Source organism: Takifugu flavidus, chromosome 2, assembly GCF_003711565.1.
Source record: "Takifugu flavidus isolate HTHZ2018 chromosome 2, ASM371156v2, whole genome shotgun sequence".
Taxonomy (NCBI): domain Eukaryota; kingdom Metazoa; phylum Chordata; class Actinopteri; order Tetraodontiformes; family Tetraodontidae; genus Takifugu; species Takifugu flavidus.
Genome location: NC_079521.1, coordinates 15849808 through 15875207, shown reverse-complemented (window position 1 = coordinate 15875207; position 25400 = coordinate 15849808). Strand labels below are relative to the sequence as shown.

The window sequence follows — 25400 nt, the reverse complement described above, 5'->3', positions numbered from 1 at the left end:
ATTTCTCTTATGACTGTTTTGTCCTTGTAATAATAATGTAATTAATGGAAGTGTTAGCTACTGTTTCCTGTAGCCGGAGCACGTCCATGAAAGCTTCAACGCACCAATCACCAAACCACATTAATGCTGATTAGTCAATCAAGTCGATCGTCGACAGGAAGTCGGGAAGAGCTGACGCGTCTTTCCCAGGCTTGATTAGAATCAAATCCTGCTTTTCTGCTGTTATTTCAGTAGCATTTTGATGTCATGGCAAATCCAGGATCACAGCTAAGTTGATCTAGTTTTGTTTGCGTCCTGGCAGATAAGAGTTCACCAAGGCCGCAGGAAGTGTAGCGTTAATGGTCACCCTCCTTCCCCGGTGGTTGAAATCAATAGGGAGAGTCCCCAGCGTTCGGCCGAACCTATCGACTGTTCTAACCTCTTAATGGAGATGAAAGGGAGGAGGAGCACTTATTGAGCCATTTGGAGGTGTTACTTTGATTTAAGTGTCGGCCCCATCCTCCCTGACGAAGCTTCATCAGTGGTGGTTCTGTAGGAACACCAAGTCTCTTCATTTATTCATCATTTGTTTCTCTGTTTTTGTTCTTACGTGTGACAGACGTGTCCCTCTCCTCGTCTTTTCTACAGTGCTCTTCACCAGCAGAAGCACGAGGCTGCTCGTCCTGGATGACAGATCCATAGGTGCTTTGCCTCCGTAAAGCTAACATTCTGCTAAACCCTCTAGCATGACCCCTGGCGGTGAGCAGCGGTGGTCAAGGCGCATCCCTGAAGGGCTGCACCAACAGCTGCATGCCAGAGGTGCCCAGACTGCTGTTGAGACCGTTGTCAGAAACCGGAGCTTGCAGGTCTGGGAGGAGCCCAAAAATGTCCAAATGTAGAATTTAAGAAGCCAGACCAAAGAGGATCGATGTCATATTTTTAGAGAAACAGATGATTTTTGGATAATTCTTCCTGCCTGTGATCAAAATCTACAATTCTGGACCCACTAAACCTCATCCTCAAGAACAATCCTGTCACTGCCAACAGGGAGCGTCATTAGCGGGACAATTGTCTTTAAACTCAGGAAAAAAGTATTAAATCGACTCATCAGACAAAGGAAGCAGCTCAGCCGTTGTAGAGGACAAGGAAGGGAGACCGTCTGCTGCTCCCGCCACCGGGCTTTAGGGACGGTGCCGCAAATTCAATAACAGCGAAAACCCCATCCTGCCAAAGAAATATAAAACCACTAATGGAGAAGGCAAAGACATAAAGAAAGGCGGTGATGGGAACGGGGGCCCTCCTCTGTTCCATGTGCTTCCCTGTTCTATTAAAGCCAATCTGTCTCTGAAACGCTTGTGCTGCAGCTAAAAATTCAGACTGCGTCGCTTCCCCGTCGCCGCTGACGTCAAACACCCCTGCAGGGGCTCGAAAAAGCCCAAGGTGACACCCGGATCAGCGTTTGATTGACGCACAACTTCTGGATCGGAGAGTATTCAAAGCACGCCACCCCCGCCCCTGCGAGCGCACGCGCGCCACCTTTGTGTCGCCCCGGCTCGTCGCTTTTATTCATTTGGCAGGTTCAGCGGAGGCGACAGCAGTGTTTTCTCACAGCCAACCAGCCAGAACTGTTCGCCTGTCCTGGTGCAAGTGAGGGGGGTGACCCATAACCCCCCCACCCCGTCACCATCAATCTGCCCATTAACGATGGTGGGGGGAGAAAAATAAGAAATCACCCGCTTCTGTTTCTCCCTTATTGAACGCTAGAGTGGAACCACTTTTTTTTTATTTTTGATTTGCATCACATGTGTAAATACAGCATGTGTGCCTGAGACGCTAAACCCAGATTAGCATGCGCATACGTTCCACATCTTAAACCGTTGTGGTGTGGCCGGGGGGGCAGGTGCCACCTCTGCCTTCAGGGAGCCGGTGGATGCCAGAATCACTGCGTAATGACTGTTGGGGGGGAGGAAGGGGGGGCGGCTAAAGGCCCCCTGAGATTGTGTCGCTCGTAAATAAACTCCTGATTTGCACATTTGCATCTTTGGTTGACGGGAAAGCGTGACTCTCCAGATGGGATATCGACTTTAGACCGACCGGGAACGTGCGTGGATCCCTTTGGGTGTCTGATGGAACGAGGCCGAGCGAATTTCCACGCGTGTCACGACTCTGCTGCCACTTCTGATCTGTTCCCAACAAAGTTTGGCTTCCTCCTGCAGTCACGCGCGTCCACACGTGAACGCTCCTCGATGAGGCGCCGCTGCGTCACGCAGCCACGGACGTGTGCACGCAGCTATACATAGATATGCAAAATATAGATGAGTGACGGTATTCCGGACCTTAAATGATCCCTTTTAGGATCTGTTTGGCTTCTACCTGAGCTCGATCGCCCCCCCCGGCCCGACGGCGGCCATTAGGGCAGCAGCCATTGGCTCAGAACACAGAGGGTTCCGCCTCCCGCACGGTCCTGGAGGCGTGATTGGTCGCACACACTGATACATATTTAGCCGACACACACATGCGCAGCCTGCTACCAACTTGGCAGGAAGTGCGTCATAGACCTGCCAAGGGGGAGCCTCCGCTCTGAGACTCACCTCCAATAGGTCCCCTTCACGACAGATGCACACGCACGCCGCGCACGAACGCGCCGAAAGATCACGTGCGCAGGGCTAAGACGCTCCACAGACGCACAAGAGGGTTCACGTGCGTTGTTTCATCATGAAAAGGCTCCCTGGAACGCGGAGAGAGGACAAATGTGTGGGATCTGATATGGAGGCGTTGCAGATGAAACTAGCAACATTTAGACTGATTTTTGCTGTGGGCTATTTTTATTTTGATGTTTTGTTGCTTTATTGTCTTTAATTGTTGCTTCAGTAGAATAAAAGCTCAAATAAGAATGTTTTTCTCATGGGAGAAGAGAATATAAATGTAAAAATGAAAGCAAGACAGAGATGTTTCAATAGCCTGAAAATGCATTTGAAGCCATTCAAAATGTGTGTGTGTGTGTGGTGTGTGTGTGTGTGTGTGTGTATGTGTGTGTGTGTGTGTGTGTGTGATACATGCTTCTTTGCCAAGCAACCTTTTTTTATCCAGGATTTCCTCTTAATGCACCATCACCAGATGGAGCTAGTGGTGTTGGGGAGTGTGTGCGTGTGTGTGTGTGTGTGTGTGTGTGTGTGTGTGTCAGGCCTCCTTTTGTCCTCTTGTCTGTCACTGATGGCTTCACAGTGGGGTGACACACACACAGCAAATCTCATTAAAAGTGAGAGGAGGGATTTTTTAGTGTGTGATGATACCGAAGAGCCCATTAAAAGGAATAAAACACCTTTCCACCAACACGAGGTCATCATTAAATACACATGAATTATCATTAGCTTAACCTTTGTTTGTCGATTATTAGGAGAATTATTAACTCATTTCATTTAGTAACATGACTCAATCGTGGGAATTACGATAAGAAAAGAAAAGAGCCCAGCGGAGGAGAGCAGATAATAGCTGAGTAGCACAGATCGAGATAAGTAGGGGAAGATGGCAGCTAAATGTAGGCTGGAAACAATAATTACTGCTGTCAGAAATATACTTTAGCAGCAGATTATAAGGAGAGAGACAGTCGTCGCCTTAACAGCGGCCTTTTGTGCGACGCTCTCAAACCATTTGTTGTAATTGCTGCTGAGAATGACACAACTGAGCCCCTTTAAACAGCCTGCAATTTACCCATTAGGGCTGATAACTGCCCCGATTGCAGGCAATTACACCCCAAACACACGACGAGCTCCTCCCTGGTTACCGGCGACGACCTGCAGCCATAATTAAGCCCTTAGTAGATTTTGTTTGGTGCGGTTGGACCCGCGGACTATTGACGCACGGCGCCTTTAAGGATCAGGCCTGTGAGAGGCAACACCTTTGGACCAGCGTGTGTGTGTGTGTGTGTGTGTGTGTGTGTGTGTGGTGGAGACACTGGAGGCTCTGACATTTGCTTTGGGAACAGAGGGATAAATGAGCAGCGTTATATTTCCGATAAAGACAGATTTAGTGGCCAGACATGAGTTTTTCTACTATCTGAGCGTTGCCGTGTGATCAGGTTCCTGTTCGACAGCCTGTGGAGGATCTGCAGCACACGATGATGATGATGATGATGATGATGATGATGACGACGACGACGACGACGATGAAGACCTGAGCTCCAGATCGACCTCTGACAGACCTGAGCCAGTCACACAAAGGAGGTGGAGGGAAAGATGAGCTACCGCCACCATCGTGCTTTCATCCTCTCAGCTTCCTTTGTTTTCCTGCCCCCCCCCTCTCTCCCCCCCTCTCTCCCTACCTCTCTCCCCTCTCTCCTACCTCTCTCCCCTCTCTCCCCGCCCCCCCCCCCCCCCCCCCCTATGTCTCTCTCTATGTCTCTCTCTTTCTGCATGGTGACTCAGACACTGCAGAGATTCTACATCTGAGCGACGCTCCGGATGACTCACACACACACACACACACACACACACTCACATACACACACACACACACACACACACACACACACACACACACACACACACACACACACCAATCAGACACTGTCCATCTCTCAAAAGTTTTCTTTCTTTCTGTCCAGTTTGTCTTCCAGGAATGATAAAATCAAATCAAACCAGGGGATTCTTCGCCCCAGATGAAGGACCCCATGGATGAACAAGTTGTTTTTGACGTTCCCTTTACACATTGGCCACTCTAACCCCCCCAAACACACACACACACACACACACACACTGTCAATCTGCTGCTTCACAGAGGGGTGAGGTCTCCCACCACGGTCTCGTTCTGTCCATCATTCATTTGTTCGCCGTCTTGCTGGGACCTGATCCGGTGCTCCTGTTTAAACGCCGTCTGCCTCCACACCACCGAAGATGCGTTCAAGTGTCAGTCAAAAACAGAGTCTGACCAGAATCCTGCTGATTCGCTATGTTACAGGCCACACAGCTGAATGGTGGCCCTTTAAACATCGCTGTAAATCAGTGGATCCGTGAACTGAGGCTGGAATCGGCCTGTAACCAATGTGTTATTGATCTGTTATTACTGACTGGATTGATAAAACTGCACTGGGAGCATCAGCTGAGCACCAGGACAAATTCAAAGGGAATGAATTCCCAAAGACGACACACTTTGACAGCTGACCTGGAACCGCAGCAACGAAGACATAATCATAAATTTTACCATCAATGTCTTTGTTGCTTTGATAGAAAAGATCAAAGCAAAATTTCCAAGGGTTTTATCGAAGAACACTTGTAATCATTTGCAAATGTCAGCAGGAAAAAAGGTGAAAATATCTTTTTGAGTCTGATCTTGTTTTTCATCTAGTGAAAGGTGATGTGTGCGGGTGTGGGTGTGCGCGCGCGTTTGCATGTGTGTGAAAGAGAGAGAGAGCTGGTGTGTACGCTCTTGTCTCATATGTCCTTGTCCATGTTTTTCCTTTTCATTATTTTTTCATGCCTTTTGTATGTTTTTAAAAAAACTGAAACGAGTTGCTATGGAGACTGGGATGCTTGAATAAAAAGGAAGTCGCGAAAGAGAGAAATGTGGTTGTCAGGAGACGCCTGTGGTCCAGTATGTCTGAGGCTCATGTTTGACGGCCGCCAATCTTTATCTCTCTCTCTTTTTTTAATTTTAAATTATTCCAAAATGTAAATGCTCACATGTGCTGATGAAGCACTGCCAGCAGCGGCGGTGCGATCCTTCATGTGCTGACAGGGGTTAAGCGACTGGCCAGTGATAATACAGCACTTTCAGCCACTCCATCACTTGATAATTACATTACACCGGGACTCCATTGCTCGCACTCGCTGTTGATAATCCTGTTAAATTCCCAGTGATTGGAATCGCGGTGACAGAGAGACAAATGGCAGCGAGGCAGCCGAGTGGCCGAAGCTTTTGTCGGGTAACCATGGAGCTGTGTCGGCACACGGTGACTGGGTGTAGCTGGAAACGCAGGTATGGCTGTCGCCATGCCTGCTTCACAGAATGGCTCCAATAAAATGTAAAGGTGTCGTTTTTGTCAACATCAACCAAAAATGCAACACATCATTCCACAATCTTTAACCGTCTGGATCAGATTTATTTCATTTTTGTTATTTCTTTCCTGTCCACACCTGAGATTCGGACGCTTTGCTGCCCTCTAGCGGCCATTTGTTAACACCCCACTAAAATGGCCTCGACATTCGGCTAAATAAATGCGCTTTTGTCTTAAATTTCTGCAGCACGCATGCACACAGGCGCACACGGATACTCAGAAACATAAACGCGCATACACACATGCTTAACCATTGATGTCAACGTTTTTAATATGAAAAATTATAAATACAGTGTAACAAAAAAAAAAAGAAACCCGATCTCTGATGGGATTCTCATTATTATCCCTGACAGGTGGTTTAATGCGCTGGCTGACGTAACCAGCGTTCATTTGTCAGGTTTAACCAATGATGACAGATTTATTAATGATTAACACGAGCCTGACGGTGGGAATATGGCAGGTTTGTTGTCTTCGGGTATAATTGGTTATTGCTAAGACCCAACAGTCACTGAAATGAGCTTATCGGGCGCTCCTCACGTCGTGACACAGTAATAAATGTCTACCGCACACATCTGTGGACTGTGGGAGAGGAAACACACATCTGGCATTATAAAAACCACTCATGAACCCACAGGCCCTGACTGCACCACCGTTATACCACCCATAATGATAAACTGTGTTTATAAATTGGCAAATAAAGGTAAAATTGCCCTTTAAAGGCCTGTACTGTAATGTTCACCTCTTTTTCCACGTATTACACAAACAATCAGTTATGCTTCATTCTCCCTGCAAGTAAAAACAAAGTGGGTGGACGCGTTTTTGGCCAACAGCTCAACAATCTAGAGCATATTCACTCTTGAACAGACCTCATTCCGCCTTAAAATGAGATCGGCCCTAATCTGACAGAATGATAAAACACTTGTGAGTCTCTAATAAGTGTGTCCCCATCTGATGAGCCTCGGGTCCTCTTGACCCATGGGACCAATTTGAGTGGCGCACAGCACATGGTGCCCTGTGTTGAATTATCGACCCCTCTCCCCACCACCACCTCCACCAACGCCAGTGCAGGAGGATTAAGGTTCAGTTGTCTTGGCAACCTGCAATGCCATCTGTCATGTGCGCCGATCCACGTCGTGTAGCCGGGACATTGTTTTAATTCAATCATTCCCTCATTGGCAGACGGAGCCAGAGCTGGTGTCAGCACCTCCATAACGAGGAGGGTGGAGCAGCGAGACGGGCCTGTGCTCAAGCTACAGCCTGAATAAAGACAACCAGGACATCGACTCGTTGTCTGGTGTTCACGAGGGCAGACTGAGCTGGTTGTGTTAACTTAGGGGTCGTCATAAATAGCAATGTTGCAATGTGAAGCTCCGTTAACAACTGTTTGGTATAAAAACTAGAAGTCCGTTCACATGACTGGAAGCCTGATGAGGTTTCTGTTAAATATTCATGTCAGAGGTTCTTTTTTTCCCCATAATATTTTGATCTTTGTCTGGATTTTCAGCATATTCAGCCACCAGGTGGCGTTTTTGGAGTTAGAAACTGAACCGTTTGTTTTTTATTTTAACTTTGCTTCAGTAGTTAACATCATTGTGTTCTGCTGCATTTCAACATTCAGAAGAAAACGGCCAGTTTATGAACTCTGTAGAAGCAGAGCTTTAATGGGTCTATAAAACATCCGCAGCATGTCGGAGTCACACACAACACAAAACAAGACCACACAACACAACACAACACAACACCACACAAAACAACACAACACAACACCACACAATAACACATAACACAACATAACAGTGATAAACCCAACAACTCTAGCAGCATGTTGGAGTCACACAACACACCACACACACACACACACACACACACACACACACTTAGACAATAGAAAAAAAAATCTTATGAATGCTAACCAGTGGAAATGAGTGGGGTGTGTGTGTTGGTGTGTTGGGGGGGTTGCAATGATGGAGAAAGAGGGGAGTTGTGACATGAGGGACTTTTCCCTGGAGAGGGGGCTGCAAATGAACCGGCAGCCACACCTGGGACTACCACCCCCCCCCCTCCCTTTCTCTAATACACACACACACACACCACACACACACACACACACACACACACACATGAGATGGGGGTGAGTGTTTACCCCCCTTCACCACCTACCTGATTGATTGAGGCCCTGAAGCTGCTAATATCAAAGGAGCCAAATGTAATTAACATCCACGTCACGCTGGAAGCAGAAACAGGAAAGGATATTTATTTATCTGCCTCTTACTTAATATCCGAGCTTTGAAATAAATGTTGTAATCATGTTTTATGTCTGCTTTAAAAGGCCGCGGGGCCTCCGTCAGGTACAGTAACTGAATCATGCGGCTGCTTTGTTCGCTTCTTTCTTTCTTTTGCCATTTGGAGAAAGACGTAACTGCGGCCACGAACTCTGGATAACTTTCATATAAATAATATAAATTTAGAATGTTTCTAATGTAATTATGATACATCAAAAGGGCGACTTTAAAACATGTGGATGGAGATTGCTGCTGGGAATTTCCTTACAAATGTAGAATTATGTTGCTTCCCTTGAGATGAACTTATAGACAAGGAGCCTTTGATAAATATAGATAAACATATCAGAGTTATAAAATAACTCAAATGGACAAAACACATTCTCATAGATGACAAAAAGACAGGTTACTTCACCATGCACGCTTACTAATATCATTCACTAACACATGCAGAAACAAATGAGTATTGTGCCAAGTGGAGACAAAATAAATGTGCAGCTCCCATTTCACTGGGCCTATTTATCATTATACTGCGACTAATTTACTCCGCAGCCTCATTTTCTCTCTAAAAAAGGTGGTTTCTGCTACGTGATTAGGAAAATAGTGCCCCACCCCTCCCCATGGCTTCTTTGCATTGACAAATTATTATGATCGTAGTTACAACATACAAAGAAGAACTAAGATATTTAATTTTTAAGGTGACCAATTTCTGAATTAAATGCTGATGGCAGCTACAGGTTATGTTTGCATCCACTCTGACCACCCACTCTTGTAATTCCACTCCAGGCCTCTGGGTGTGCTGATGTGTATAGTTAACACACAATAGCCTTATTAAACAAAGGGGGGGGGGGCTCACTGAGATTGCAGTAAATGATCATAGAAGAGCAGCAGCAGATTCATGGTTAATAAAAGAGTCCTTCCCCCCCCAACTAATGATGTGGTGATCAGATGCTGAACTGTTTCTGATGCATTATTCAAATATCGAAGGCTTGTGATTCATGTTTGCTGACTCGGGTCATTCCGTTGAGTCCTTAAAAAAAACAAACTTGTTGCTTATTCGCCTATTAAGCTTTTGGTTTTCATAACTTGTGCCGGCAGATGTTGCTGGCTGGAGTTATCTGTGATGATCTCAGGTTGTAAACTGACACCACAAACTTGCAGGCGTGTGCGAGAGTTTGTTTTAAAGGTGAGGGCAGCCGCTTGGCGCTGCAGACCGACGTTCCCTGGATGTGGAGAACTCCAGGAACATCTGGTGATGAGCGTGCACGCTGCAGAGGGGAAGATACAGCCAAGATAAAGACGTTTGCATGAAAGCGGGACGTCTTTGGAAGGACGCTGTGAGTACCAACAGGAATTTCTGCTGACACTCCTGCTGCTTCCAAAGGCTTTTAAATGCTGATTTTGTCCATCAAAAAACTTGTTTTTAAGAGTTAAATACTGGATTTAGCTCATCATGATATAACGTATTTGTATTTATCTTAAAGTTCCAACATTTCCCAAATATAAAATATGGGTTTAAATGTAACCTGCAGCAGATGTGGTTCTGTGTTTCTTCATGTTTTTGACACAATGTCCAGTCAACCTCAGGCTCAAATAAACAACTTTATTATTATTATTATTATTATTATTATTAGTCTTCCAGCCAGACCTGTATTATCATTTCCATGGTCTCCAGATCTTTCCAGCTTGTGTTGATTTGAGGTTTATTTAGTCTAGAAGCTGAAGGAAAAAGCCCAGCAGGGGACTGAAAGGAGGATTCTTGCACTGACAGATTTGCTGCCTCACCTTTTTGAGCCGTCTGTCATGTAAGGAAACGAGATTTTGTCAACCGGTTGTGAAGTTTACCAGACGGACGCTTTGATGGAGGCCTTACAGTCCGACCCAGCCATCGATCCCTCCGCCGCCGTGCGTGCGTGCATGAGTGTTCAGATGTTAAAGGCCACCAGCAGATTTCAGGAATGCTGGTGTGTAATTTTGGTAGTTTCTTGCAGGTAGTTTGGATGTCAGGATGTCTTTTATTGAGCGCGTACAATTAAAGGGCGTGAAATACCCCTGAGGAAAAATGTAGGTTGGAAACATTATAGGTTGTGCACAGTAAAAAAAATGGAATAAAATGCCTCATACATGCATGGACCAGTGTGTGTGTGTGTGTGTGTGTGTGTGTGTGTGTGATGGAGAACAAAGGCTGCCAGTGTCTGCCAGTTAGGGGCATAGCTGACCTTTGCCTTCCCTTTCCCAGCAAGGCCGTCCTGCAGCAGAGGTGTGAATGTTGCACCTGGATGTTTTGTTGCAGACAGAGGCTCTCATGCCCCGTCGGTCAACCCGTAAACCGGCCACGGAACCTCTGTACGCGCGCGCCTGCATGCTGTGTTTACGAAAGACATTTTCCCGTCAGAATGGTGCGTCTCTGACATCCCTAACATTTGTCTTTCTCAGGCTGAGCTCAGAATTCACAGGCGTACATACCACACAGGGGACTGCGCTCTGCTCTTTTAGGCAAAATGTACATTAAAATGCGGCGATGTCCCAAAGATACACAGGAGGTAAACAGCTATGAAGCTCAAACAGCTGTATGGGTGTGAAGATGCCAGTATGGGTGCTGAAAATTTGTCCTCCAGGATGGATCAGACTGAAAACAAGAGGATCTTTGTAGCCACACCACAGACAAGATAGACTATTAGCAAGTACAAAGAAGATTACAGGAAAAAATAGAGCGCTGAAACATTAGCATGGTAATTTCTATTACGCGGTATTAGCAGTCAAAGTCTCACAGCCACATTAAACATGCATGCTGACTATTCTGGGCTGCAGTATTTCTGTAAAGAATGATCTGACAAACCCAGTGAGTCTCTCTGTTAGCTCATCAAACATTTACAAGATCAGTCCTGCAGGATTATATTGAAATTTAACTGTTTAGGTTTTCTAATACACTTTTTGTGATGTCCCAGCATCACATAACTGACGACGTGATACTCGTAGAAAAGGTTGAATTATGTAGACTTTTTATAAATCTCTGCTCTTAAATTCATGGTTCCAACGGGATTTTATCAGTGACTCGGACAATATGGCCACATTGTGATGCACCTCTGCATGGCCCCGTCTTACTCTCGTGCCATGTGACTGAGACCAACCCTGTCTGCTGTGTATTACCCAGCCGCCCCGGTGACCCACTTCATGTGTCACTGCCTTAATTTCCCTTGATTGGGTGTTGCTGGCAGTCAGAACAAGTCTCTGCATGGTGCTAAGCTGTATGACGGGGGGGTGGACTGATCTAGGAACAAGACCCTGTAGCTATCGTAGGAGACCGCCACATCAGTCCCTCTCAGTTTTATTTTAAAAGTTACACAAAATAGGAAGAAAATAAAGGAAACAGGATTTTTGTGTTGGGTTGTTGGGAGATGTAACCCGGCTAATGGACAATTATTGATAGAAGAACTTCTCAGAATCCATCTCAAGACCATCTGGGTTGCCTACCTGCTTCTATGTGCCGATTGGCTGGAGAAGGCGTCAGTTTATGTGGTTATTTGACACAACAGGAGTCAGGACTGTCCCACCTGAGGATGAAAAGCATTCATTTGGCTCCTCAGGGTTCATCAGAGACATGGACGGTGAGATGGAACCCACGAACGAAAGGCCTCTGAGCCCAACGCCCCACACAGGGCTGGGCTTGAACTGTGTCCTTGGAAGATACAGACGCTCTGGGCCTGGTCTGGCCAGTCCTCAGGAGTATCACCAATGGCTCCCATGCCGCCACGATGCCAGTCTACTCCCCATGAAAGAAGACCTGGTCTCCTGGCTCAACAACCTCATGGGTGAGACAGAATCTCATGTAACACTTTTGTCTAGTTGGGTATGTTTCAGATCTCGGTAACACAAAACTTTGATTATAAGTTGTGGGTTTTGAAGAGCGTCTGTGGGTCTTCTCAGGCGTACATCTGACAGCAGACAGCCTGATGGATGGGCTGGATAATGGCGTTCTCCTCTGTCAGCTGGCGCAGCTGCTGCAGGAGAAAATGATCCACACCAACAAGGGCAAGGTGCCACAACTCTCATGCACATGTTGGTTTTTTTTTTGCTAAAATAAGAGAATTGATACCTAACCTGCTGACTCTGTCCGTGTTCTCGTGTCGGTATCGCAGCCCTTCATGAGAAGAGTCATCCACTGGAGAGCTGACGCGGCCTCGGGAACATTTTTTGCCCGAGACAACGTCGCCAACTTCCTCTACTGGTGTCGGAAGATCGGCGTCGATGAGGCCTACCTGTTTGAGTCTGAGGACTTAGGTAAGTTAAACAGGACGGAGGCTCCGCCCCCACATTAGGGTTTCAGGAGAGTCAGGTCCTTTCTTCTCTGGGCTGAAGTGGATCTTCTCCTGCAGCACTTCCATAATGAGTCTGGGGAACATTTTTTGTTGGAGTTTCACCGGAGGCTGAAAAGGTTTATTATCAATCCTTGTCTAAGTCTGAATACACAATTTAGCTGTCACACCACTTTTTGTGATGCTATGAGCTGATAATGAATTCACAGTGTCATCATTCTTATTATTGAGCCTGGTCCTGCTCAAGGTTTCTTCCCATTAAAATCTTTTTCCTCACCACTGTTGCTCATTAGATAAACATCCAAAAACACCACAGCAACAACCGAGGGAAGGTATTCGCACACTACATGTGTTACACAAAATGAGCCTTAAAGCCCTTGAAACTTTGAAACGCCCGTTGACAATGTGGGCCTGAGCGGATAAGCAGTGTCTGAGCGGCTTCCTGGGCATGTCATTGCAAGGTGGGAGATGCAATGATAATGCGCAGGTTTATCCCTCCTCACAGTGAGCCCCCCCCCCCCCCCCCCAACAGACCTGAACCACTTCTGTTGTCTAATTAGGTGAAGTAACTCTCCTGAAAGCTTCGTTTTTGTCTGCCTCGGAGCGACAACACCTGATACACACCTGAATATTCCTTTTCTCCTCTCTCATCTTCTCTTCCTGCCCCTGCCATGGGGTAATAATGGATTTCAAAAACTACAGCTACTGAGAAATGACTTCCTTTGCAGCGTGGTTGGAGGTGTAGGCAGATGTGGATCTGATGCCCTGATGCCCTCAGCTGCTCCTCTAGGAATTCCTGCCTTTCCATCCAAGATAAACACACCACAGAGATAGAGTGCTGTCTGTAATGTCTCCAGCCTGCAGCTCCTGTTTCCTTTTGACACACAAAGCTTATCTCCGGAAGTATCTCTCCTTCCATGAGTCACTCGCTCCCTCCTCAATGTTGTTCTTCCCTGTTTTGTTTGGAAAGTCCTCCATAAGCAGCCCCGGGAGGTGTGCCTGTGCCTGATGGAGCTGGGACGGACAGCAGCCAGGTACGTAAAAAAGCCTTGTCAAGAGTATTAATGAGCCCAGTACTCCCAGTAGCAAGGACCTTTACGCACCAATCTCGCATCCACATCAGCCTGGATGAGTTTAAATAAGATAGTTGAAAGTCGGCACCTTTGTCTTTGAAGCCAGCTCATGATGGTGATACATTCGTGGAACGTGGACAGTATCAGATTTTTGAGAGACAGCACAATGTTTCAGTACGAGTTTGAGGAATTACACCGTCGATTTGGCATGAGAGCCATAGCTACAACCAATGCACTGCTTTGAAATGTGTTTTTATTAGGTTTATTGTTTACTGACATATTTAAGAAAATTAGATTTAAAGCTGAGAGCACTTCAAGGTAACTCCTCCTTAATGGAAATGGCAGTTCTGTGAGGAAGTTAGTGTTAAATCCTCACGTTGCTCTGCTGATGCTCCCTTTCAGGTACGGTGTGGAGCCTCCAGGTCTGGTGAAGTTGGAGAGGGAGGAGGCGGGGTGCCTATCTCCATTACCCCATCTGCCCTTCTCCTTTTATCCTCCTCCATCATTGTTCTCGCCACCCCAGCCCCCAGCTTCCTCTCCTCCTCCCTCACCTGTGGCCCTCGCTTCAAGCGCAGCCTGTCTGGCTGAAACCCTCGCCGTCTCCCTCGCCTCTGATCTTCCATCAGCCTCCACAATCCCGACAGTGGCGTGCGTATCCCCGCCTCAGTCCCCGCTCGCAGCCTCCAGTCCCTGCACCACCGCTACCCCAACACAAACGCCTTTGTTGTCCTCGCCCTGCGCCGCAATCAACCCAACGGGCAAATCTCTGCTCTCCCCCGCCGCGACCTCCCCTCCTCCAGCGCTCGCCTCGCGCAAATCCACACCCCAGAGGTGCACAGCCACAAATATTTTGGACGATATTGTACGTATACGATCTCAAAATGAAACCATTTGAGTTGAGCAAACAAAAGCAAAAGTATTTCTGTCCGTCTGAGCAGGTGAGGAACATCACTGAAAGTCCTCCCTGCAGCTGTCCCACCAGGTTCCTCATTAAGAAGCAACCCAAAGGCTGCTACCGTGTCGGGGATAAAGTTCTGTACATACGTGTAAGTATGCCTGTATGTCATCTGGGCATCTCAAATGTAGAACAGATGCCCAAATCCTTCTGTTGTTCATGTCTGACTCTGCATGTTTTCTGGGATGTTTTAGTCCTCCATTATGGACCCTCACCTGCTCTCTGTAAATGTTTAAACACACTAGACGTGAAGAATGAATGCAGCAACTCTCAGTCATACACAAACTGGAATATAAATGTGTTGTGGACAGAGGACGATTGCTTGACTACCCACGTCTTTGACGTTGGCTTTTTACCAACACATAAGATGTGAGGCTGGAAGACCTTCAGGTTACAAAGCAACAGCTGAGGCATCAACAAGTGCAGTGTCTCAGATTTGCAATCATTTGGGACGGGGACACTTGGCTCCTCTCAGCCCGCGGATGCCGCGCACCGCCCAGTATGCATCTGCACAAAGGCTTGGGGAATGGCCTTCTGGGAGGCAATGTTGCTTGGCAACCAACGGTCAGGATAAGACTGAGCCAACAATGATTTTATTCAGAGCGCAGGCCTTCGGTGAAGAGTTCAGACTTAAAGAAGCAGACATGACATGTCTCTTCAAGGATGATTCTTTTGCAGCGATAGGGTGTCTGGTGCATGGTTCAAATGGCACGCCACTTGGGAGGGCGCGCATCGGATGGCTTTACAAAGACGACGGCTTCAGGCTGCGCGTGCATGCTGAACAGAAAAGCTACAACCATAAATGCGACATTTAGTATTTATAATTCCACTTTATATATCAATTTCCCCAAGCCCATCTTCCCTCGGAACCTCACAGTTACAACTTGAATCACACGATCTGGTGTTATTTTAACAAAAATAACACTTTACAGTCCATATTTTATATCCTAGAGTGTGTCAAGCTAAAATATTCTGGATATTGAGTGGATATTTCCTGCTCGGTGCGATCTGAGGAACGTGGATTGACGGGTCTTTTCTGTTGGTCGGACAGAAAACTGAAAAGGAATTTGTGTACGATTGTTTGATGGCACCATATTTTAGTGTCTGAAAAAGAAGACAATATTTGTTCCCATCAAATACTCCCTTAATGTTGGGATTTTGGTGACTCGATAAGTCCATTACACTCAAATGTAAAACTACATTTTTTGTTTATTTGAGTTATTTATTCATACAAATACATTTTGAAAGTGCGCGTCCCTTCAACACCCTTAAATTTCATCCGTCGTGGAATGTTTTTATTTTGAAAATTTACCGGATGTTATATTTAGTCTTTACACCGAACTTCCGCTCGCTTGCTGCGTGGCTTTTGGCTCAGTTTCGAGGCTCTCGGGCCACATCCCTTGAGTCTATCGCCCCGGAATCACCTGTTTCCCCTCAGCAGGCGCGTCAGTGATGCAGGAGCACAGGTTTCAAAGTCGCCTTAAAGCGAGGCAATAACAAGGTGACGGCTAAATAATGTTATTATGATGGCCAGGCCAGGTGGAACGTGCGTTAAATCACCAGGAATCGCTTTTATGTTACAATAGAGCCTTTCCCCCTGCACCGTGGTGACCTTTAACGCCTTTGCATGCAGAGTTCCTGCTATTATTAATCGTCCGTAGATGTTCTGCAGTGTGTTCTTTACCTTCTCTGACAAGCCTGCGTCAGAGGTGTGTGTGCGGAGCCCATCGACCCTGACTTCATCCATTACCTTGAAGCCCGCAGTTGCCTCCGCGTGTGTGGGGCGAAGGAGCCATAATCCTCAATTACCATATACCACGATAACCCCGGTGCAGCTCCTAGGAGAGCGTGCCATTCAGAGTGTGCAGGCCCTTTTAAACAACAGATACTATTGATTTCCCAGACACGGTCATTAGTGAGGGGTTTAATCAGACAGCTTGTTAATGAGCGGCTGAGCATGACGGCCCCTCCTCACATTAAACTTTACACACACGCACACACACTCCTCTCCCCTACTCATCCTCCCCGCCTCACCCCCAGCCTAATCTCTATTCCTTGTGGAGGCCATTCAATCACGTCGGCCATGGAGTGCTCCGCCATTCTTTGGTGAAAAGCGAAAAAGGAGCTTTTCTTTCTTCTCTGCGCCCAATTAGGCCCTCCTTCAGGGACGCTGCCCGGCGCTGTCATCGCAGGAGAAGACACTCAAACATATTACACCATCACGCCACATCTGCATGTGCTAATGGATTTTATTTTGTAAAAAGGAATGTAATGGCCAACACGTTTTGAACACTGCTTTCTTAAATTCATTTCAAAATTAGGTTTTTTTTCGCCCTCCTTTTTGTGTGTCCTGCACAATAGTTTCAACATCTTTATTTCTCCCTATTTCACACCCTTGCTCTTTATCAAAAATGAATGAGCTAGAATGAATGGCTAAAAAAACAGTCTTCACTCTGAGCTAACGCCCCCACCCCGTTTGTAAACTGGGGCTTTTCCCTCCTCTGCAGTTTGTCAAATAGTTGTTTTACAGATATTGAATTGGTGAGTTTGACGCTTATGTACATCTATCATCTTACAAAGTCTCATCTCGGTCTCTTTTTTTATCCATGAATGTGGCTAAAGCCTGCCTCCTACTGGTGGGTCATTGAATAACCTCCGCTCCTTAAATACAGTCATGCATCTTTCAGCAGGGCTGGAGGGAAACGACCAGGCTCTCGGACTGGCTGGTTATAGTTGTGTTGAAAAGAGGAACATCCCGTCACATTTCACTGTTTGATTGACCAAGAAACGCACCCTAAAAATGAGGGCTGAAAGAAAAACAGCTAGTTTAAACTCCTAATTGAAGCGAGGGCTCCTTTACGTTTTAATTTATTTTCTTGTCACCGCTGACAGGAAAAGAGGTTTACTCAGAATGTCAGGGCTGACCCCTGTTGACCTCTACATTTTAATCTACAGGATGACAGCTGAGACGTGCCCTGTCTGGGCCTTTCCTCTACCCCTGACCGTGTATATGTGTGTGCGCGGGTGTGTGTGTGCTTGTAACATTGATTTTTCATCTGGCACACACAGACACACACACTTCCCCACATCCGACGAGCAGATCTGCTTGTATTATCACATCCTTAATGGCTCCATAATGAAGGGTTTATTGGCGATAAGGCAGGAGGGGGTGGGCCGGCGTTAATAGAACATCCGATGGCTTTTGCAGCGCCTCCTGGGATTGTTCGTGTCTGCTGGGAGTTGAGGGTCTGCGCTGAACTCATCTCAATTTCTCCTTTCATCCCCCCCCCCTTTATATTGTGGCTGTGGTTACCATGGCAGCAGTTGGTTTTCAGCCATGAGGACAGCTGCCTTTTGAGGATGTGTTGATTCTGACCTCCTCGCCGCTAAAGCTAATGGATAACATGTCCACACAGGAGTCACACTAGTTAAAATATCTATGTTTATCAGGTGTTTTTCTGCGGGGGTGGGGCTCGCGCGTCACCGCCAACGCATGTGCGTGCGTGTGTGACGCTGCATGATCATGTGTGGATTAGTGCTGCGTGTGTGCTCAGCTGCTCTCACGGGGTGTCGTTTCATTTGGTCTAATGAGATTTTGACAAAGCGACTGCATTTGCCTTCCGGGGGGGGGGGGGGGGGGGGGGGGGTGAGACTTCAGACTTCCTCATGCCGGTTGCAAATTCCTCATTTCCCAGCATTCCCAGCTTGACTGCGGTGTCACCTGTGCAGATGCTGAATGAGCGGCAGGTGATGGTGCGTGTCGGCGGAGGCTGGGAGACCTTCGCCAGTTACCTGCAGAAGCACGACCCCTGTCGCGGAGGGGGTCCGACCGGGAGGTCCGACGTCTGTCGGACCAAAGTGAGGCCGCCCGCTCTCAACTCCTCACCGGACAGCTACATGGTGGTGGGCGCCCATTGCCGGGCCAAGAAGTAGACTGGTGTGAACGTTGCTCACTGTTACCCAGGGAAATCGGAATGAACGTTAGAAGGCAACGAGGCCCTTCAGGCTTCATCTCTGATGTTGATTCTTTCTGTCGTATAACATGTGAGTTTTACACGCTGTTTAACTTAAATAATCTCCGGAAACAAATGTAAACGGCAGCACTACAGTTGATTTTATTGCCTGTAATTTTCATGTAATCATCAATGAGTCTTGTAATGTGCGTGAATGTTCACTGGCAGTACATGTACAATTATAGATTAAACATCGTATATCTGAATTCTTAATAATAATAATTTTAAAAAAAACACATTAAAATTGTTTGAAAGTTGTCCTGAAGCTATGAAACAAAAAAACCCACCTTAAACATGTGTAATATACGGCAAGATTAGATTAAGATTTTTTAAATAAATGTTTAAATGAACCTATTTCCACTGATTTTGAGCAGGTATTTTAGCAGCCTCCAACCCAAACGCATGAAAACTGACATCCTCCCTCTAGATGGCACCATGTCCTCAGCTTCACCTCCCCACGTGGTTGTGGGGGGGGTGAAGACTGGACCCGAACACAAACACCGGAAGTCACACCAGACTCATTAGCAATGACCTATTTTATTCAATTAAAATAAATTAAAAATGTACACAAGCTTTGATCTACTGAAAGAAATGAAATGTAAGGAGATCATGCAAGACTGTGGCGCCGCTTCGGTCTGAACCAGTAGAAACCACTGGTAGAACATAACGGATGCGCTGGGATGGGCTCTTTCACCAGTTCAAACCTGATTCCCTCTGTGGATTTGTTGCTACTGTGTGCTGCTGTTCTGACAGTTTGAACCAAAACCAATCCTGTGACCCCCCCCCCCCACCGCACCGTCACATCTCACTAGTCTCTCACCAGTAACACCCATTTGTGCTTCAGACCCAGCAACCTTTGCACCACATACTGACGGGATTGACCCTGTTACTGGCCGCAGGATCCGAACGGCTGAGTCAGTGACCACAGATAGAGATGTATTTTTTACAGGTACGTGTCCTTTAATCCTCCCAGAATCACCATCTCAACCTCCACATGGTTAAAGGAAAGAAAAAAATACTTTTAAAATTTTTTTTACTCCCACGTGTCGAGGCCCAGCGAAGAGCAAAGGTCAAAAGCGAGAGTTTTTGCTCGCGCCGCGGTTCGTTTCCCCGCCTTCGGAAAAGTGTCCACGGTCTCACCGAGTGGTTGATGGTGGCGGCGAGAGGACAGAACATCACACACAGTGTTATTAATACACATAACACCTTTTTTTTTTTCTTCTTATGTTATTTGACACAGCAGATAGAATATCTCATGGTTGACACTGATAAAAACTTCATCACACATGGCTGTAATATTATCATGACGATGTAATGGCCTCTTTTTTCTCGTGAATTAAAATGACTTTGGGACAAATAAATAAAGAAATAAATTTGAGTAACACACCATTGGCTGCTTTGTCATCTCCTCGGCCTGCTGTACACTGGTCAAACCCACGTGAAGGCGTGTCCATGAACGCACCAGTCGCGCCGCTTCTTTAAAAACAACACTTTCGAACCCGACGACGCTGCCTCGGGGTGCGTCCTGCAGGACAGCAGACTGGGGTCTTTCTGGTCCTTGTGCTTTTCTAACTCCAGCTCGGGAGAAAGTATAAAGTATAAAAGTCTGAAAAAACGAATAATTACCACGTCCCAATAAGGCGCATCATGAATGGGGTGAATCAATTTGTACTATGTTTACAATAATGAGATTAATTGAGCTTTAAGTGATGCAGATGACTCCTACTGGAATCTTTTTTTCTTCAATTGTTTCTTAAATGTATAAAATAATCACCTGGCCTAACAGCAGCTCCAGCCCCGCACTGGTGCGTTGACGTGCCGCTGTTAGCGTGGTTTATGCTCCGTGTTGTGCTTGCGTTTTTTAGTTGTCGTGGGGGCAGGTTAAGGGGCGTCGGGGTGCGATGCGTCTGTACAAAGTGAGGGGGGGTTCAAACGCGGCCTGTGCTTTCATTTTGGGGTGAAATCAACAAAGTGGCACCTCTTTCTTTTAAGGCTCATCTTGAATATGCTAAATCCTTCACCGTTATTGCAGGTAAACACTGATTTTGTCCCCTCTTTGTCCTTTAAACACTGTCAGCCGACATTTCCTCCATAACCAAAAAGAGGGGAGAAAATGATTCCTGTCGCTCCTCTCTTACTCTACTGGACTGGGACAATGATCTGGATCTACACAGATGAATTTGTTGACTATAGAGTCTGTACAGAGGCGTCTGAAAATCTGCAATTCAATGGAAATTAGCTTTTTTTTCTTCATCATACTGACATGCTTCTGGGAGGCCCCTGTGCTCTGAGGAGGCTGCAGATGTTTCCCCGGGGCCCCTCTTTAATATCTGTTTATTATAAACGGCGGGCAGCTAATGCCAGGATCTTTTTTTTTTACTCCTTTTTTTCTTTTTTTTTAAATCCATAAAGAACATTAACACAGCACACATCACTCGACTGAAAGAAGACTGCTGACTTGATGCTCCGGCTTGATGTCCGCTCCTTTTTCGAGGGGATTTTCCCATCATTCACTGGGAGTAATTGAGTGGAATTGTGTGAAAAAGTGTGTGCTAGTGCGTGTGCTGCGTGAGTGTGTGTGTGTGTGTGTGTTTCCATGTGTTTACGAGAGCACCGTTGTAAGACGAAATTCTCCTCGGAGAAAACAGTCAAGATCATCACAAATTCAGCATGTCAAAGACCTCCACCCACCAGAAAAGGCGTATTTGTGCTATGAGACCCATGCCCATAATGATACAACGTTACTGTGGGTGTTGTTCCCGCTGTTGGTCCCTCAGGCGTTCTTCCACACTGGTGGTGAGACCGTTTTTTCGTTACTTTGCTCCTTTTCAGGCACGATGAACACTGGGGGGGGGGGGATGGAGATGTTGAGGGCGGTGTACATGGTGAACGGACGAAGACTGTTTTAAACATCAACGTTCGAAGGGTGCGGGTTGTGCGTTCCGTGGGTCCGTCGCTGTCCTCCGTCACACGGTCCCGTTTTCCTGCCTCGGCTTGTGGGTCGTCGTGCGAGCGGGTGTGCTCAGGGAGGGAGCCAAGGTGCAGAGGAAGCCCGCCAGCAGGGTGAGACCCAGGCCCCCCCAGGCACAAAACATGGACCAGCCGTAGCCGTGGCTAATGTCCTCGGGAAGGCCGTACATGTTGCGGGGGTAGCGGGACAACTCGAAGTTGATTCCTGCCACGCACGTGCACAAGGAGATGATGCAGCACGTTCCTGCGTGAGCAGAAAAGACGGGGGGGGGGGGGGGTTAAATGGGACAGGTGTCAGGTTACTGCAGGACATCGATCTACTATCACAGCCTGTCCTCTCACGTCACTAAATAAACACCCAAATTGAAAACGATTGGATTTTGCCTGCGTGGAGAGGAGTGTGTGCGTGTGTGTGTGTGTGTACGCTCACAGTACCTCCCATGAGGAAGAGTAGCCCAGCTACATACTGCATGAGGTCATGCTGCTGGCAGCATCCCAACACTCCGATGATCCACCCGAAAAGGATGATGGACACGGCCATGCCGACGAAGCCGGCCGTCATCCTCCTCAGATCTGCAAACAGAGCAGATCCAGTGCCGCTGCCCATCAGGCAAAATAAAACACATGCAAACACCTCATTTAAAACTCTATTTTAATGTCCAAAAGTACTAATGAGACGTGCAGAAGTAGGTGAAACATAGCAGACTGCTCGGCATCAACACACCACTGCTTCTACTGCACAGAGGCTTCTGTAAGGTCCAGCGGGTAGGCCTTGAGGGACGCCAAATTCCATACGGAATACCCAACAATGTTAGCTAGAAGATCACTTTGGCTAACACTGTTTCACGTGCTTGTGTGACTGACTGGTGCGTGTCTTGGGGTGGACTGGGATGGTTATTTTTGGGCGAATAAACAGAGATGTCATCGTTTACTGTGAGCAAGGTTGGAAAGGTTCTACTTGAGGTTCTGCCGTCATTTGGATAAAGGCATTAAATCGCGTCCTGAGACTTACGGAGGGCGTGCCACTCGTCCTGCCGTATTGTCTTTGTGATGTTGATGGGTAAATTTCTCGGTAGGATGGATGAAGAGTAGTGATACTTGACTGGGGTACACCTTTGAATGATTCCTGTCCAGAAGAAAAAGATGGAGGCAAAGAAGATTACTCTCAGAGTCAAACTGAGACCTCATTTTCAGGATTAGGAGGAGCTGCATTTTTTTTTTTTTTTTTTAAAGTCACAATTAATCTTAACTCGGCGAGGCGGACTCATTAACCCCGCGTTCCCATTAATCCTCCCCAAAAACCTCAATTTTCTCTGCACAGTGTTGCATCTGAGTCACATCAATCGAACAAATGACGCGCAAATGTTTGTCCAACTACATTAACCCCTCAGTTCACCTCAGGATCTGGACACTGTTGACTGAGGAACCATGGGAGCCCTTTCAGGAAGCAGGTTTGAGTGTCAGGTGGTATCAGGAGGTTGCAGACAGGAAGCTGTTCCACAGATCAAAGGGTCCAGTTAAGCTTTAAGATCAGGATTTACTGGGCTGCTAGTGTTATCTTAAACTAATGTTAGGTAATAACAAGCAGCAGCAACAGTCGACTCCAGGTAACATAAGTGTTACATGGTATTTTTAAACCTGGTCCATTTGCTTTTGTTCTCCTTAGAACATCATCACAGTTGTCAATAAATGTTATCAGCTTTTACAGGGCAGGAAGTCAACACCAACTCCTGATCGACATCACGATCTGCTGTGGTGAAAACAACAGGCAACTTTGCCCCATTAGAACAAGTGCTTTTATCTTGCTGAAACAGTCCTTTAAGAATCTCTCACCCACCATAACAATCCATTTATTCTCTGTTCCACAAAAACCAGTCCATTTATCCTCTTTATCCCACTATAATAATCTGTATGTCCTCTGTCCCACTATAACCAGTATATTTGTTGTCTGTCCTGCCATAAAAGGTCACTTTGTCCTCTCTGTCCCACTATAACCAGTCAATTTGTCCTCTCTGTCCCACTGTAACCAGTCAATTTGTCCTCTGTCCCACTATTACCAGTGCGTTTGTCCTCTCTGTCCCACTGTAACCAGTCAATTTGTCCTCTCTGTCCCACTGTAATCCGTCTGTTGCTTTGGATATGTGCAGTTCCTCCTGTTAGAGTTTAGCAGGTAAAGAAACTTGCTGCTTCCATAGAACCTAAAAATACAACCTGTCATAAAAACACCTCGTTAAATTCAAATGACACAAAACTCACCAGAGCTGTCTGGGATTTACATCCCAGCCCCGGCTGGTTTAAATAAATCCTCCTTTTCAAAGACTCTCCAGTCTAATCCTGCTGGGTCCTGTCATGCCACCATCAAGCACTGGTACGGCTCCACTGTCACCACCTGTTCTCCAGGCCCGCCGTGGGCTCCACCCCAGTTTAACCCGTGAATGTGACTGTCTAACATCTGTCTGGGGGGGTTGTGGAGCAGCTTTAACGTGCCAACATCATTGTATCAACACCAGTCTGAGGAAATGTGCTCAGGATCGATACTGTAACAGGACCTGTGCAGGCATCAGCTTTCAGCCATGACTTCATCACCAGTCAAGTCAGGCGTTCTCAGGTGTGCAGAAAATGAGTCCTCAGTTGTGCACTATCAATTATTAAATGATGAGGACGAGCACGTTCCAGATGTCAGGATCCAAACAAGCAAGCAGACTCTGGTAAACGGGTGCAGGTGACAACAGTCACATGTGACCAGTTGGAGGTCTGGACAACTGAAGGAGGCCTGGAATATTCCAAGTCTCCCTCTTTCCCTTAAAAAATCCACTGTAAATCTGCGTTGAAGTGAAATCACAGATCACAGCTGTTAATCCCCCCCCCCCCCCTCCTCCTCCTCCTCCCCAGAAGCCATTATCAGCCCACACAAAGAAAGATGCCAAAGCTCCTCATGAAACCAGTGTGGATATTAGCAGTAACTATAAAAAGCAGACGCGTTCTGGTCGGTTGCGGCGAGGGCCTGTGCGCGTACATGTTGATGTCATGCTGGAGGTGCCGCGGAGCATCACGGCCTGCAGCGCCTCCTCACTGTTTACCTTTGTAAATCAGGTCCTCGGTCTCCAGGTCGAAACCCTCCCGGTGACACTTCCTCCACAGCCCCGAGACGGTGGAGTTAAACTGCCGGCTGCAGTGAGACTCCATCCCGGACGCCGCGGCCAGAAAGTGCCGCTTCCCTCTGATGAGCGCTCCGGCGCCGGGGCCGTTACCTTTCCTCTGCAGGCTCTTCGGAGGCATCTGGAGAGGGAGGTTGTGGTTTGAAATGTAGATGTAGCCCGGGTCGTTCCTCTTGTTGGCATAGTTTTTACACCTCTCCCGATGCCTCCTCGCGTCGGTCTCGTACCAATAATCGGTGCAGATCGCCATGGCGAGCAGCCCCAGCGCGCACAGCGCCAGGAAGAGCCCCGTGCCTGTTAATATTTTCATAGCGGCCATCTTCCCCAGCTCGATGGAGAGCCCAAACAGTCACAAGAAGGTTCCTCCGCGGCCGTGGCGGTGGAACCGTGTGAAACGAATCACGACCGCACTCAGAGACGCACGCAGCCCTGCACGGCGAGCATGACGGTCCGGTCCCAGCGCTGTCTGGACGGGATGCTGTCCTCTTTTCTTGTGGTACCAGCCGGACGCGATGTTGTTCCCACCATCTGTTAACGGTACAGGAGGAGACAGGATGGATGGCGAGCAGCGCTGTGAGGAGGAGGAGGAGGAGGATGGAGGTGCA

General features: G+C 47.1%; 2 protein-coding genes across 2 annotated transcripts; one reads left to right on the top strand and one right to left on the bottom strand.

The window, feature by feature from the left end:
• Positions 1–9493: 9493 nt before the first annotated feature.
• gas2b (growth arrest-specific 2b) lies at positions 9494–19688 on the top strand. The gene is made up of 8 exons (XM_057025711.1): positions 9494–9647; positions 11898–12122; positions 12238–12347; positions 12450–12591; positions 13597–13660; positions 14102–14561; positions 14638–14745; positions 18384–19688. Exons 2-8 carry the CDS (start codon positions 11912–11914, stop codon positions 18585–18587), a joined length of 1299 nt encoding a protein of 432 aa, XP_056881691.1. The 5' UTR covers positions 9494–9647; positions 11898–11911; the 3' UTR covers positions 18588–19688.
• Positions 19186–25383, bottom strand: tmem276b (transmembrane protein 276b). The gene is made up of 4 exons (XM_057025713.1): positions 24718–25383; positions 22650–22763; positions 22073–22210; positions 19186–21881 (listed from the first exon to the last, which is right to left on the bottom strand). The coding sequence occupies exons 1-4, from the start codon at positions 25112–25114 to the stop codon at positions 21634–21636; spliced, it is 897 nt and encodes a 298-aa protein (XP_056881693.1). The 5' UTR covers positions 25115–25383; the 3' UTR covers positions 19186–21633.
• Positions 25384–25400: the final 17 nt, after the last annotated feature.

Bases quoted from the DNA above. Each gene is read 5' to 3' on its own strand.
- tmem276b (XM_057025713.1), bottom strand. From the start codon at position 25,114: ATGGCCGCTATGAAAATATTAACAGGCACGGGGCTCTTCCTGGCGCTG. The intron at 22,211-22,649 runs GTAAGTCTCAGG...CTCTGTTTGCAG, and splicing joins GGACGAGTGGCACGCCCTCC to ATCTGAGGAGGATGACGGCC. The intron at 21,882-22,072 runs GTACTGTGAGCG...CTGCTCACGCAG, and splicing joins GCTACTCTTCCTCATGGGAG to GAACGTGCTGCATCATCTCC.
- gas2b (XM_057025711.1), top strand. From the start codon at position 11,912: ATGGACGGTGAGATGGAACCCACGAACGAAAGGCCTCTGAGCCCAACG. The intron at 13,661-14,101 runs GTACGTAAAAAA...GCTCCCTTTCAG, and splicing joins CTGGGACGGACAGCAGCCAG to GTACGGTGTGGAGCCTCCAG. The intron at 14,746-18,383 runs GTAAGTATGCCT...TCACCTGTGCAG, and splicing joins ATAAAGTTCTGTACATACGT to ATGCTGAATGAGCGGCAGGT.